This window comes from Salvelinus namaycush, chromosome 35, assembly GCF_016432855.1.
Source record: "Salvelinus namaycush isolate Seneca chromosome 35, SaNama_1.0, whole genome shotgun sequence".
Classification (NCBI taxonomy): Eukaryota; Metazoa; Chordata; class Actinopteri; order Salmoniformes; family Salmonidae; genus Salvelinus; species Salvelinus namaycush.
Window position 1 is genome coordinate 11,986,018 of NC_052341.1, and position 16,670 is coordinate 12,002,687.

The 16,670-nt window shown below is 41.8% G+C and overlaps 1 protein-coding gene across 1 annotated transcript in view; it reads left to right on the forward strand.

Moving 5' to 3' along the window:
• Window positions 1–644: 644 nt before the first annotated feature.
• Window positions 645–16,670, forward strand: part of LOC120029401 (neurexin-1a-like) — a 164,221-nt gene continuing 148,195 nt past the window's right edge. The window contains exons 1-5 of the mRNA XM_038974622.1: window positions 645–663; window positions 1,153–1,454; window positions 4,428–4,589; window positions 15,283–15,549; window positions 15,704–15,851. Of these exons, the coding sequence (XP_038830550.1) occupies window positions 645–663; window positions 1,153–1,454; window positions 4,428–4,589; window positions 15,283–15,549; window positions 15,704–15,851 (898 nt within the window). The remainder of the gene's footprint in view (window positions 664–1,152; window positions 1,455–4,427; window positions 4,590–15,282; window positions 15,550–15,703; window positions 15,852–16,670) is intronic.

The window sequence follows — 16,670 nt, forward strand, 5'->3', positions numbered from 1 at the left end:
AAAATGAGTAGCAGCTAAATTAATTGGACTGATTTTATGGAGCTTTGGTGAATCCGACAAAGAACAGAAATATCTCTCTCTGTCTCTTCTACCCCCCTCTCTCTTTTCTCTCTGTCTCTGTCTCTCTTTCTCTCTCCCTCCCTCTCCCATCCCATTCTGTAGTAAGTGTAATTGTACTCAGGCTAATGAATAGAGAGAAGACTGGATAAATACAATGTAATACCCTGAAAACATACTCCTCCATTATACAATTACTTAATTTCCATTCACAAACACAGTAGAGCCAGATAATGTAAACAATTAAGGCTTTTTTACCAATGGAATTATGGGGTTTTCAGGTTTTACATTTGAGCAGCAATGGTACATATTTGTATTGTACTATGATGTATCATTGGAGCATATTTGTATTGTACAATGATGTATCATTGGAGAATATTGTATTGTACTAGGATGTATCATTGGAGAATATTATATTGTACTATGATGTATCATTGGAGAATATTGTATTGTACTATGATGTGTCATTGGAGAATATTGTATTGTACTATGATGTACCATTAGAAGGGTTTCCTCTTCAACGTGTGAAGCATAAACCAAACCATTGGTTCTGGTAACAGAATCCTTGCCTTCAGATTGGTTTAATCATGTTTGAGTTTGAGGAACGTAAAACAATTCCAGCAAATTCATAAAAAATGCAAATGCAAATGCACAGTGAACTTGAACTTGGCACACTTTCTTGTCCACACTACCTTGTCCTCACTACCTGAGATACAGGTAAGGATTGGAGACAAGGCTTCATGTTGATTTTTGGGGCACCATGGGTACCAGGTCACAAGGTTTTTCATGGTTTTCAGTAATGCAGCCCATTGGAGGATCGAATATAAGTACACAGTTAAGTACTGTACAGGACAACCAGTCCTTAGGAGAGCAATCTTTGTAAATGTCCATATCATCCCATCTTATCACCCCAAGTCGAGTCCAAACTGAATGTGAACTGTTATAACCTAACCTTTTTGAAATCTTCCTATACCTTCTGAACAGCTAGGTGGACAGCTAAGCAGGCCGAGCTATATGGAATGTAGGAGTTGCTCTTCTTCCCTCCCTTCCTCTATGTAAAACTTAATCCTTCTTTATCTTTGTGTCCTCTTATAGGAAAGGAAGACTACGTGGCGACCTTCAAGGGATCCGAGTTCTTCTGCTACGACCTGTCCTTGAACCCGATCCAGAGCAGCAGCGACGAGATCACCCTGTCCTTCAAGACGTTACAAAGGAACGGTCTGATGCTTCACACGGGGAAGTCTGCAGACTATGTCAACCTTGCCCTGAAAAACGGAGCTGTATCGCTGGTCATTAATTTGGGGTCTGGGGCCTTTGAAGCTCTGGTGGAGCCTGTCAATGGGAAATTCAATGACAATGATTGGCATGATGTCAAAGTTACAAGGAATCTACGTCAGGTAACAGTAAAATGGGTGACTGCGATGGAGAATTAGTAGTAAACAAATTTAGATGAGCCCAACTTGATTGAATTTGATTATTACAATCAAATAAATTTGACCCATTTTGGAATAAGTATTTCGATTGATCGTAATAATGATTTGATCTGTAGTAAGACATGAAGAACGCGGTGCTGCATTTGAGCAGGGACATATCTAGACCAGTGATAGTTTTTCAAATAAAAAAAATGATAATGGAATATCAGAGGCATCAATAGAGGAAAGACCATATGAAAAACATGGGGGCAATGCAAATAGTCTGGGTAGCCATGTGACTAGATGTTCAGGAGTCTTATGGCTTGAGGGTAGAAGCTGTTTAGAAGCCTCTTGGACCTAGACTTGGTGCTCCGGTACCGCTTGCCGTGCTGTAGCAGAGTGAACAGTCTCTGACTACGGTGGCTGGAGTCTTTGACAATTTTTTTAGGGACTTCCTCTGACACCGCCTGGTATAGAGGTCCTGGATGGCAGGAAGCTTTGCCCCAGGGATGTACCACTTTGTTCAGAGTTGCTGATATCTGAGTCATCCATTCCTCTATACTGTAGTTGTGACCACAATGAACATAATGTATTTACTTTTAGAGGATCAGCCTTTTTGTTGTTGACCTCTGGGTCTTTGGCTGCTCAACACATGCTCAACTGTTACACCCCCCAAAAATTGAGAAAACGCTAAATTAAGAAAAATAAAAGCAACACAGTTTACAAGCAACACAGTTTGCTTTATGACATATAGTTGGAAGTATTGAATATACTGGTTTTATTGAGGATCTCTCGTACGGCATTCTACCAACACACTAGCTCTCTCTAGATGTGTTCCTGCTCAGATAGTAGTGGATTGTTTGTTTTGAAACGCCACACTGACAAAAAGTTAAAAAAATATATATATATAAATATTGAGATGATTTCAGTAATGTTAAAATGTTATTTAATTGTGAAAACATTAAGAATGCATAATGAAAGTGCATGCTCAACGGGGGAATCCAATCTCCATTCTCGTTCTCATTCTGTGTCAGGGTCTTTGCTTTGTTTCATTACAGTAAAGTGATCCTAAAGTCCATCAATAAGACCATAATGGAGGTAAAGTAATGTAAGATGAGTTCCTGACCACCGACGTCCCAACGGATGGGATCGGTCGGAATCTTGGTCTGTAACGGGTCTTGAAAATCATGAACATGGTCCTAAACTGGTCCTAATAATGAAAGAATGTATCAAATGAACCCAAAGATCTGAAAGACTTTCGTTAAAGAGGGTCAACTGATGCGCTTTAGGCATTCTCTCTTATGAACCATTTGATGTCTGTCAATCATACCGTGTCAGAGGGGTGGGGGTTGCGGTTGTTGATGCCTACCCAGGCAGTCCGGTCTACGAGTCCGGTCTAGGGAGTCACCAATCGATCCAACGCTGGCTAGCTCACTTCCACTTGTGGAGGCATTTTCGCTAGTCTTTCTTAGTCTGCTTTTTATCTTGTAAAAATTACTTATTTTGCCCTTTTTTACTCTATGTTACTAACATGCTTTGAAAAACAACAACTAACATGTCATTCATGGAATGTGTCATACTACTAACCAATCTCTTTTTTTAATGTTTATTAACAACAACAACAACAACAACAAACTCAGCAATGTACTAACTTTTGGTAGTTAACCATCATCTCTTTTTTGAGTAACTATCGTTATTCTGTTCACAGTTTTTAATTTCCTTTCTCCCCCCTTTTCCACAAAGCACTCAGGCATTGGACACGCTATGGTAAACAAACTACATTGTTCGGTAGATATCATTCTAATTGTTTCTTAGTTTGGGTTTGCCGTGTGTTTCTTTTCTATCTTTTCTTACTGTAGACGTCATTAACAAAAAAAGGGGAACTGCGGTTGGTACTCTTTCTGCTTACGTTTTGACCTTTTTATTTTTACTATATTTTCATCCGTTGGTTGGTTTTCACCACTTCCTGTTATTTTTACTTCCTGTCTCCTGTCCAATCACGTTTTTAGGAGCATCGTTTCGAGCCTTTTGCATCAAGCAGTGGTTAACAAAGGAGGACCCATGTCTGACTCCTGCCTGGCTGGCCTGATGCTCATTGGCTCAGCCAGTGTTCTATTTCCCATTCACTCTGCATGGCATGCATTCTGAATGCTGCGCTGTACGCTGCACTTGCTCACACTTCCCGACCACTCGTCCAGTCCAGCTGTCGTTGTCATTGGTGCTTTTAATTTTTTTTTGCACGATCCACCAATCCTGTGCTTCTGCGTACATCCGACACAAGCGCAAAGTGTCGGACCAAAACAATTTTTCCTTAACCTATTAACTAACACCATCTTGGGGAACATTTCTTTTTGTGTGCTCACATGCAAAAGGAAAAGACAAAAACACCTTACTTTTGTCTTTCTGAAAAAACTAATTTTTGTGTATTACGCTAAACGCTAAACCTGTGGTTGTGGCTTCTACTCGCTTGCTGCTTTCTATATCTAACCCACTCGCACGCTGTTCTTTTCTTTTCTTTTTATTAGAAAACAAACTGCTTATTAACTTTTACTAATATGTAACCCTAGCGAAACTAACCTAGATAACATTCTACTAACACCATTTTTGTGTCTGCTGAAATTCCTTTTGAGTTGCAGTAGGGGCTAACTTACTAACACACTTAGTCTGGGGCAACTAACTAACTTCCTAGCTAACTAGCTTTATCAATTCCTTGGGGGGCTAGCAGTCTACATCTCAAACTACTAATCCTAAACTGGACAAAATAAACAAAAAAACAAGAAAAAAATAAAAAACAGACATGAAAATGGGTTTCTATAATCTTTACCAAAAATCTATAGAGGAAAAACAATACTATCACAGACTCAGAGACTATATATCAGAGGCAGAAAGCCGCTGGACTGAGAGCTCTGATAGGCTATCTGAGAATAGCGTGTCCTTTCCCTGTGCTTTGTTGTCTAGGTAACTATATCCGTGGATGGGATACTGACCACCACAGGGTATACTCAAGAAGACTACACCATGCTAGGCTCCGACGACTTTTTCTATGTTGGCGGGAGTCCTAGCACGGCTGACCTGCCTGGATCACCTGTTAGCAACAACTTTATGGGTTGCCTGAAAGAGGTAAACACCAACACGCTGTGCTTATTCTCAGGGTAGAGGAGTGGGCATCATATCAAACGCTGTGCAATACTCTCAGGTTAGGGAGTGGGCATCACATCAAACACTGTGCACTATTCTCAGGGAAGGGAGTGTGGAGTGTACAGTACATCACTGGGTACACGCAAGGAGTACTGAACAGGCCCTTGCTCTTCCAGACACACTTTTCTTTATTTTAATCATCTCTAAGGGACTGTTGCATGCTAGTTAGATACTCATAGGCTTTCAGTCACTGCGCTAACTCTAATTAGCATTGGCTCGCAAAACTACCTCCAACACTGGACACAAAGACATACTGTACAAATGGTATCCAGAAGTTCATCTGACTCTAGGGAAGTAGATAACGGGCCTTATTGCCAAAATCCTGGAGTGACCCTTTAAACAAACACTCGTTCTCCTAATCCTGACCCCCCCCCCCCCCCCCCCCCCACACACATACACGAACACACACCCCACTGTACCCCACCAGAGCCCCTTCTCCTCTGTGTGGGAGTCTCCCCAGGTTTCATGCAGCTCTGCCAGGTGAATTTCCATGACCAGTTCCAGGGATGCGTCCCAAAATGGCACCCTATTTCCTAAATAGTTAATGACCAGAGTGTACTATAAATGGAATTGAGTGCCATTTGGGACAAAGCCCAGCACTCAACACTCCATAGCCTTTACTGACATACCTCAGGGGGTGGAGAGGAAATATCCTGCTAAGAGTTTAGGAGGCTAGGAGACTTCTGTTTGCGGAACCATTAAGTTCTAAGTCAGAGTTCTAAATCAGTTCCCAATCCGTTCCAACATTCCGTACACCTCACTGTCATACCTCAGAGGGGGGTCTCCTGCCAAGACAATTCTGTTTGCAGAACCTAAAGCAGGGGTTTTAAATTGGATACAAAATCTTTTGCTGAACACAAATGGTATACTGTACTTATGCACTACAATCAAAAGAGAGAGACGCTGAGAAAGACGTTCCTGTCATATCAGGATCAGACTATTCAAGATCCAATTGTTCTCTGTAGTTTCAAAAGATGCTTCGCAATAATATTATATGATATATATATTATATAGAGCAAATAGAAGGTATTCAGTAGTCCTACATGCTGGAACACGCTGGTAAAGGGAGGTGTTTCCATGTTCCCATTCTGTTATGTTCTGCTAAATATTACAGTGGGTGCTTAATGGGGATGCTGACCCAAAAAATGCATTGTAACATCAGCAGACACCAAGGAATACAGTCCACTCTCGAGAAGTAAATCTTCCAAGAAGTGCAATAAAAGGTTCCCTTCATGTATCTTATAATTTCAAAATAAGTATTCTCTCTCTCTCTCTCTCTCTCTCTCTCTCTCTCTCTCTCTCTCTCTCTCTCCTCCCCCCTCCTCCTCCTCCTCCTCCTCCTCCTCCTCCTCCTCCTTGTGTGGTGTCCTACATTTCTTCCCTTCTGCTCCCCCTACATGTCTTACCTACTTCTCTCTTCACCTCCAACCGAGCATCTCGTCCTCACGGAACCTAACAGATAAGTTCTGAGGCGACAGTCTTAATAAGCAGTCAGGGTGTAGACCACATGTCCACGCTCCGTCACTACCTCGTTAGCGCTAGGAGCTCGTTAGGAGATAGAGCTCGTTAAAGGGCATGCATGTCTTCGTTAGAGGAGTGCCTCTGAGGTGATACATGGAAGTGCATCCCAAATGGTACCCTATTCCCATAGGGTTCTGATCAAAAGTAAGACACGATATAGGGAATATGGTGCCATTTGGGACGCAGCAATAGAGCTACTGAGAAGACAAAGAGAGCCATCTAGGCCTGTGTCGGTGGTGCCCTCCTTCCAGTCTGATAGGCTGTTTCCCAAATGGCACTCTATTCCCTATATAATGCATTACTTTTGACGAGAGAAGGGAATAGGTAAAAGGGTGCGATTTGGACTGCACACCTAGTCCTGTCAGTCCACCACGCCACATGGGGGCACAGAAATCCTCCTGTCTTTTGGGGTTTTCTGGGGTTAGATCAAGGCATTTATCAGCAATGTTGTGGTGCCATCCCTCAAGATTGTCTATTATATTGACAAGAGAGTCAAGTGACAGCTCTAACAATGGAATGGGGCGCGTCGGGAGCGTCGTGAGAGTTGTTTAAGATACTCTTCAAAAAGGTAGAGTTTCAAACATTTTCGAAATATGGGCAGGGACTCTTCTGTCCTGACTTGTTCCGCAATTGGAGTGCTGGGACAGAGAAGAGCTTTGACTGGGCTGAGCGGTAGCTGCCCTCTATGCTAAAATAGTTATATACATTAGGAGTCGTCTATCAATCTCTATGAAAAGTTGCCGAAATGCCACTTGCGTCCATTTACATCAGTGCATAAACTAATCATCATGGAACCTCTATTAGATCAAATCATCTTCACCTAGTTCATTAGCAATGACTTTGTTGGTTTACCAAATTCAACTCTCATACACCTCCATGCCAAAATGTCCACAGAAATCCTACCTTCTGTGGTTTTCTGGCGCTGCGATCAAGGCTGGAGTGGGTTGGCAGTTGGCAATGATGAATAAGGCCTGTAGTTGCTATGAAGTGTCCCAGTGGAAGAGAGTCAGAGAGGGTCCCCATTTATCCCAGTCCTTTCTTCCTAAAGCCATCTAATGGGGCGCTGGCAGAAAGCACTGTGTGTGTATTTATAACATATGTCTGGCAGAAATGAAAGAAGTGTATCGATGTGGGGTTACATCAACTCACATCCTAATTCTTCAGTCCTCCTTGTTACCAGGCCTTATACTGTATATCTATGTACAGTGTATGTGCCAGTTTAGTTTAAGTTAAACTGGCACATACAAAGTCTGGAGTTGAACATAACTAACAGGCCTTATTATAGTATAGTATGTAGTATAGTCCCATGTGTGCCAGGTGGTATCAGCTGTGAGCACAGTGACAATGGAAGTACAACTCTATTTCTAATTCTGGAGACGCACAGATTATATTTCTATGGTGTTAAAAAAATACTACAGCTTGTAGGATACTATGCACTGTAGTATCCCTTGATCATTTATTTATTTAACTATGATAGCCTAGGAACAGGAACAACAACTGCGTTGTTCAGGGGCAGAACGACAGATTTTTACCTTGTCAGCTCTGGGATTCGATCTTGGTTACTAGTCCCACGCTCTAACCACTAGGCTACTTGCCGCCCCATAATGGGTAGTACTTACTATATCATTTTGTAGTGTACTGTAGAATATTATAGTAAATACTACAGCGTTATCCACACAAAAAACACTGTAGTAAATACTACAGAAATGTCAGCAAAAACACTACAGTCCGCAAAAACACGACATTTGTAAGCTATAGTAAATACTGCAGTATTTAATTTGCATATACCATGCCCATGCCCATTCTCTGCAAGTTATAGAGAGAGCAGAACCTCTTGACTCTGTTCAGAAACCAGTCCTACCTACCTACCGACCTACATGGTATGGAAAATGAGCTGGTTTTGTATTTCTTCAGTAGGTTTCTTCAAGGAGAAATCTCCCCACTTCTATGTAAAAAAAAAATATATATATATATATATGCTTGTAAATATTACAGTAATGTCCCCAAAAATGCTACAGTAAATGCTGCTGTATACCATACTACAATGCGAAAAAACACTACAGTAAATACTACACTAAATACTACAGTCCACAAAAAAACTGCAGTAAATACTACAGCAATACTACAGTAATTACTATAGTATATACTACTCTTTTTTTCTACAGTATTTGGGTCTTTCTATAAATAATGGCACCAATGTGTGACATTGGGATCAACATATCAAAATGATTTGAAACAAAAATAAAAAGGATTTTCATGCAGTTCTGCCTGTGTACTTAGAGGAATAAAAGTGAATATATGCAAATTGTCTCATAACTCCAGCTATACAACAACATAGGACTAGGATTATACATCCTTTAATCAGGGTTCATACAGATATTGACAAGTCAAATTCATGGACTTTCAGGGACTTTTTCAAGCACTTAATTGTAATTTTCAAGGACATCAATGTTATACAATTGTATAGTTTATATAATTGTAGATGTAGGGCCTAATATAGAACCCTTCCCCCCAAAAGCATGCAAAAAGTGTCCAAAAAGTAGGTCATTACCACTACAACAATAATGATTTCTTGGGCAGTGCCAATGCATTGATATTATAATTATTATTACATTCTAAAATATGTGAGAATATTGTCTGACAAATAAATTGGATGCATGGAGATTTTTCTGTAGCCTATGTGGCTGACGCAGGCACACATAATAAAGCCAGGAATAGCAGTAGCATTAATCTCACTATTTGAATCTCACCATCACTGTTTTTATAATGAGAAAGTGACCAAGCACCAGGTTCCTTTTTTAATGGAAGGATTTGTATGGAAAGCCAAGTTGAAGCCAGCATTAGATGTTGTTGTCCTCATAATAACCACACATGGTTTTACTTCAACAGAGTAGCACAACACCCTTCAATTGAATCAGCGGGAAACAAATGAAGGTGGCCACGTCTCTCACAAAAACTAAATCACAGATAAGTATAAGGGAGCAGGAGAACTTATACATTGGTTACAATAATTACAAGGACCTTTCAAGCACCAAATTGAGGAAATGTCTGATTTTCAAGGTAGGCCTATTCCAGTACTTGCATTTCTGAGCTCCAAATCCAAGTAGGCTACTTCAAGCCCCTTGTGTTCATTAAAATGACAGGTGTAACATGGTAAACAAAATGTATTAGTCATGTTATATCATTACCAGATCATAGTGTGAATAAGCCCACTAGGCTATGTCATTATTTGTCATTATATCCAGAATAATTAATAGGAATAGCGTTAGGTGTTGCTTCTGTCCTATACACTTGTGCACAGTTGACTGTGTCCACAAAAACATATGAAACATGAATTCATTACCTTGATGCTTTCTCTTTTAAATCTAACGATTCAATTCGCTAAGGATATTAGATCCAACATGGATCCAGGCACAACTCGCTTCGCCGGCATAACGAATAAGACACCAAAATATTCTGGACATTCCTCGCGAACACCTTTTTCCTAGCACTTGGGCCGTTGTTGTATTGCGTGTGCTATCACAAATGCTGTCCGTCACTTGACTGTCCTTCAGAAAATTCCTTCCTGGATGATGATGTGTGAAAATATCACGGCATAACTAATCAGCTGGACACCAAATGCGCATCCAACAAGTATTATGCAAAGTTATTGAAGAACCACGTTAATGACAGTTTCGATTTAGGTATTAAGTATCAAGGTAAGGGGACTCTTTCGGTTAGAAGCATTCGATTTTGCATTTGCGTACTGTACATCATTTTGTATTTGTGTGTGCAAATGTAAATTGTTTGCACCCCGTAACATAAGGAATACAAGAAATGTTACACTGCATTTCTTTCTGAGATCTCTATACAAAAAACAGTCCTACAGCTAGATCCAGGATTCTTACAGGGTTTACAAGTTCAATGTCTAATTTAACTGATTCATGTTTAATATATGATATAACGACAACTTAGACTGCCATAAATGCAAGGACAGAAATGTTATGTTTTATGTCACAAGATTTTGGACAAATCCGTCAAGACACCAACCATGATAAAGGGTTAAACATAGGTTTTAAATCAACTTGTGAATTTTATTGAATATAGCTATGATTTCCCCTTATATCTTAATGCAATGACATAAAATACATTTGCAGATTATTATCAATGACTTATCAACAGCTGTAACAAGTTGTCCAGCGTTGGAAATACTCACTGTTACCCTAGTTTATAGAAAGACCCATTTATACTATAGTAAACTGTAAATACTACAGTACACTACAGCAAATACTACGTTCCGCAAATCCACAAAAACACTACAGTGAATACTATAGTATTCCTAGCATAGCATACACTATAGTACTTTTTCATGTAGGTAGGTCTTGTTATAGCCCTACTGTAGGCAATAGTACCATGTTGTGACCTTTGAGCAGAGTGACAACCTCTTTGCAGCATCTTGATTTGTTTGTTGGATAACATGTAAACATAAGCCTCTACTCAGCCTGGCTCTGCTCTGTGTGTTAGCAGTTGTCTGAGGTTCATGAAATATGAGCCCTATGCTGTAGACAGTGGTCCCAGGATGATGACATGTGAGCTCTGTTCTGTTGGCACTGGTCCGAGGATGATGACATGTGAGCTCTGTTCTGTTGGCAGTGGTCCCAGGATGATGACATGTGAGCTCTGTTCTGTAGGCAATGGTCGCAGGAAGATGACATATGAGCCTTGATCTGTAGGCAATGGTTGCAGGATGATGACATATGACATATGAGCAGTGATCAAGCAGTAGCAAGTTGCCTTAGCAACTCTGATTGATGACATGTGCCTGGGCATAGTGCGCACACACACACAGTCACACAACCAACCAGTCACACATTCACACTCTCCATCTCATGTGCCATGTTTCAGAATATGTCTGCAGGTCCCAGTTCTAGCTGCTGCTGTACTATTCTGTTGTGATGACAAAACACCAGTGCTGTAATAGCCTAGATGTCATGGCCCCAGTCTGATGACAAATTAGTGCAGTACCATTCTCCTTTATTTTCTCTCTCTCTCTCACCCCTTCAGCTCCTCTATAGAGATATCATCCACCTCCCACCCTCCCGCTCTCCCTCCCCCCTCCCACCCTCTCTAACACTTCTGCCAAGAGATTATTGTGAAATTGGTTTTGTTTCCTTCCCAATAGGTTTCATCTACACTCTTAGAAAAAAGAGTTCCGAAAGGGTTCTTTGTAGTGGGATAGGGTTCTATAACTTCCTAAGAACTGTTTTTGGAAGAAAGGGTTCTTTGACAATTCTTTGGAAGGCAAGAAGGGTTCTACACACTGTACAGTCGAACCATATACTGTATCATATTTCCAAGCATCATCTATTGCAGGGTGATTTCAGAATATAATGTTTTAAAGTGTGTTTTTGCATGTACATTTAATGCTACACAAAGGGACAGCTCTAGCAGGGAGGAAATTTGCCCAACTTCCACTTGTAAAAATGGAATCCTATGACGGTGCCACGTTGAAAGTCACTGAACTCTTCAATAAGGCCATTCTACTGCAAATGTTTGTCTATGGAGATTGCATGGCTGAAATAGCCAAATACTTAATTTGATGGGGCGTATTGTCACAAATAATTACATTTTAAAGGTTAGTAAGGCTGGTGGAACCGTTCATAGTGTGTTCTAGGAAGAATGTTTAGATGATAAAATGGTTATTGTTAGATCCCTTAATAGAGTGTTCTAGGTCAAACCATATACAGGGGGTTCTATGAAGAACCCTACATAGAGGGTCAAACATATTACAGTAAGAAGGAAAGAAATTACACACATTAACTTTTAACAAGGCACACCTGTTAATAGTAAAGCATTCCAGGTGACTACCACATGAAGGCAAAGGGTGGCTACTTTGAAGAATCTCAAATATTAAATATATTTTGATTTGTTTAACACTTTTTTGGTTACTACATGATTCCATATGTGTTATTTCATAGTGTTGATGTCTTCACTATTATTCTACAATGTAGAAAATAGTAAAAATGAAGAAAAACCCTGGAATGTGTAGGTGTGTCCAAACTTTTGACAGGTACTGTACATTTACAGAAACCCTTATAGATTAAGTCATTAACACAGTTATAATGACCACTTCTTCTAACATGTCTTGGCAGCTCTCCCCGTTTCTAACGGTGTATACTCACTAAAACCTAATCGACTCTAAGGTGCTTAAAGATAATGTGTGGATAATGCAGTCTGTGCAATCAGGAGAGCCATCTACACTACCATGTGTCCCAAATGGCACACTGTTTCCTACAAAGTGCACTACTTTTGACCAGTACCCATAAAAAACATGCCTAACTTTCTTATCCACTTTCTTATCCACAGTATCCACAAAACTTGGCACATATTTTCAGATACCTACACACAGCGTCATACAACTTATCAGGTAGAGACAATTGTTCAATTGGTACATTTTATTCAGGGTAGTACGGTACTGTACGATGATGCTTGTCATCAGTGTTAAGTGGATTTTTCCTTCTTAATGGCATTATAGCCTGGTATTTAATAAAGTAGTGCTGATTCAGCTTTAGGCTAGCTGCTGTCTCTCTGTTGTCCTGGTGTACGTCCCAAATCGTACCCTATTCCCTATGTAGTGCATTACTTTTGACCAGAGCTCTATGGGCCCTTGTTAAAATTAGTGCACTACATAGGAAATAGGTGGCATTTTGGGACATAGACTCTGTAGCTCTGCTGTCAGCTCCTGTGGAGTGCATTGTGTCTCTGAGGTCAGTGTGTAGTCTGATAATGCATGGCATGTGTGTGTGTGTGTGTGTGTGTGTGTGTGTGTGTGTGTGTGTGTGTGTGTGTGTGTGTGTGTGTGTGTGTGTGTGTGTGTGTGTGTGTGTGTGTGTGTGTGTGTGTGTGTGTGTGTGTGTGTGCGTATATGCGTATATGCGTGTGTGGGTGGGAGCCTGATGAATTTAGATGTTTGTGGATTGGTAGTGAGAGGCACATCCATCATCAGCAGGGTATATTTTAATCAGGTTTCCTGCTGAGGCCTTAATCAGCGTTTTTACTGCAACACCTGCATCGTGTACAGCTGTTAGCTCTCATTACTCTCATCTCTCACTTCACACACACTTAGTCACCTCCCTCCCTCCCTCCCTCCACACAAGATACCCACCAACCCACCCAACCACCCACCCATCCTCCCTCCCTCCCTCCCACCTCCCTACCTACCTACCTCCACACACCTCCCTATCTACCTACCTACCTCCACACACTTACCTCCCTACCTCTACACACCTCCCTACCTACCTGCATCCCTACCTACCAGGGCCTTAACTACATATGAGGACACCGAGGTCCAAACCTCTGTCATTTTTTCCACAGGGGCCCTGACCTCCAGGGGGCCCCCATTGATTTTGATAATCACTTTCAATTATGAAAATGTATAGAAAAGCAGGAAATTTGCTTTAGACTTCAAAAATGTCTACTTCTGTGAGTATTTAATTATATTTTTCTATCCCAGTGGTGAGTTAATGTGAGATAATGTGTAGCGGCTAATTGTATAGCTACAGTAATAGGCTATGTGTTTGTAGATGGAATGAGGTGATGTCTTGGCTAAGGGGGTGGTTTGAGTTCTGCAAACAGAATTCTGACATACACACACACTCCCAAACAGGGGTGCATACAAAATGGCACACTTTAAAGTGCATTACCTTTGGCCAGTAGTGCATTATTCACAGAAAAGTGTCAATTTCCGGTCATACACTTCCAAACATTGCTTGTGTCCGAAATGGCACCCTCTTTCCTGTACTGTATGGATTTAACCTTCCCTCCCCTTTCCTCCCCTTTCCTGTACCGTATGGATTTAACCTTCCCTCCCGTTTCCTGTACTGTATGGATTTAACCTTCCCTCCCCTTTCCTCCCATTTCCTGTACTGTATGGATTTAACCTTCCCTCCCCTTTCCTCCCCTTTCCTGTACTGTATGGATTTAACCTTCCCTCCCCTTTCCTGTACTGTATGGATTTAACCTGCCCTCCCCTTTCCTGTACTGTATGGATTTAACCTTCCCTCCCCTTTCCTCCCCTTTCCTGTACTGTATGGGCTTAACCTTCCCTCCCCTTTCCTCCCCTTTCCTGTACTGTATGGATTTAACCTTCCCTACCTTTCCTCCCCTTTCCCTCCTCTTTCCTGTACTGTATGGATTTAACTTTCCTCCCCTTTCCCTCCTCTTTCCTGTACTGTATGGATTTAACTTTCCTCCCCTTTCCTCCCCTTTCCCTCCTCTTTCCTGTACTGTATGGATTTAACTTTCCTCCCCTTTCCTCCCCTTTCCCTCCTCTTTCCTGTACTGTATGGATTTAACTTTCCTCCCTTTCCCTCCTCTTTCCTGTACTGTATGGATTTAACTTTCCTCCCTTTCCTCCCCTTTCCTCCTCTTTCCTGTACTGTATGGATTTAACTTTCCTCCCTTTCCTCCCCTTTCCCTCCTCTTTCCTGTACCGTATGGATTTAACTTTCCTCCCTTTCCTCCCCTTTCCCTCCTCTTTCCTGTACTGTATGGATTTAACTTTCCTCCCCTTTCCCTCCTCTTTCCTGTACTGTATGGATTTAACTTTCCTCCCTTTCCTCCCCTTTCCCTCCTCTTTCCTGTACTGTATGGATTTAACTTTCCTCCCCTTTCCTCCCCTTTCCCTCCTCTTTCCTGTACTGTATGGATTTAACTTTCCTCCCCTTTCCTCCCCTTTCCCTCCTCTTTCCTGTACTGTATGGATTTAACTTTCCTCCCTTTCCTCCCCTTTCCCTCCGCTTTCCTGTACTGTATGGATTTAACTTTCCTCCCTTTCCTCCCCTTTCCTCCTCTTTCCTGTACTGTATGGATTTAACTTTCCTCCCTTTCCTCCCCTTTCCCTCCTCTTTCCTGTACTGTATGGATTTAACTTTCCTCCCTTTCCTCCCCTTTCCCTCCTCTTTCCTGTACTGTATGGATTTAACTTTCCTCCCTTTCCTCCCCTTTCCCTCCTCTTTCCTGTACTGTATGGATTTCACTTTCCCCCCCTTTCCCTCCTCTTTCCTGTACTGTATGGATTTAACTTTCCTCCCCTTTCCTCCCTGCACCAACCTAGGTTGTGTATAAAAACAACGATGTGCGACTCGAGCTCTCCAGGATGGCCAAACAAGGTGATGCCAAAATGAAGGTTCACGGCATTGTGGCTTTTAAATGCGAGAACGTGGCGACCCTTGACCCCATCACCTTTGAGACCCCTGGGTCCTTCATCACGCTCAACAAGTGGAACGCCAAGAAGACGGGCTCCATCTCCTTCGACTTCCGTACCACAGAGCCTAACGGGCTTCTCCTCTTCAGCCACGGAAAGCCCAAACAGGCTCCCAAGGTGACTTCCCTATTATGTTATTTTATCTCTTTTATTGCCTCCTGATTGTTTTTGAAAATGTTTGACTGTAAAGTGTGTTGTGATTTTAAATGCACTTTAAATAAAGAATGATGGGATTTAATTCAAGGATTCCAAGAGCCCCCTGACACTGAAGGTGGACTTCTTTGCCATCGAGATGCTGGATGGCCACTTGTATCTACTGCTGGACATGGGGTCAGGGACCACCAAGACCAGAGCCATCAACAAGAAGGTCAACGATGGGGAGTGGTACCACGTAGACTTCCAACGGGACGGACGATCAGGTAATAACATTTTATTTTTCTGTTATTGGTGTGACAGATTTTGGAGGAGGCCATGGTGCCATGATTTGAGTCTTTAATCCTCGTAAGGGTTTCCTGCCCTCTCTTCCACTGCGTGTAGACATAGTAGGAATTCTGTCTGACAACTGAAAGCATTTCGTCTGACTGCTGAGCGAGTTTCGTCTGTCAACTGAGGGACTTCCAAATATGGATGACATTGTAATAGTGATGAATAAATGAAGCTACATTACCTCAAACAGTCACCATATTATCATGCCAGTAAGGCAATCCCTCTCTGTCTTCTCTCCCACTGTGTCCTCAGTGCCTCTCCGAGCATCCAGTGTTACACACACACACACACACACAGCCCCTCCGAGCCCCCAGTGAAACCATTTTCTGATCCCTGTTGATTTGCTTATCTAAGCAGCAATTTGTTAGCGTGTGTTCACAGCCAAGGCCCTGGCAATGTCACGGTGCAAATTACATACGCCCCCCAACCATGTTTACTGCTCCTTCTCCACTAGTGGGAATTACATTAACTGTTTCAATACTCCATGAAGCCACACAGAGCAGAGCCATACAGCTACACACACACGTATCCACGCACGCATGCACTATTGAGTAGGAGGTCAGAGTTCACTACAGAACCATCACAGCTGTGGCCTTGTTCATGTTACTGACTACTCTAGCACAGAGAGGAGAGGAAGGGATTTTTTGTCGAACATTTCAGGCACATAATAATTATGTTGTGTGAACCAAAAGCAACAGCAATCATTTGACTCCTCCTGTGACAGTGTTGCACTGTGTTGAGACATGCGACTA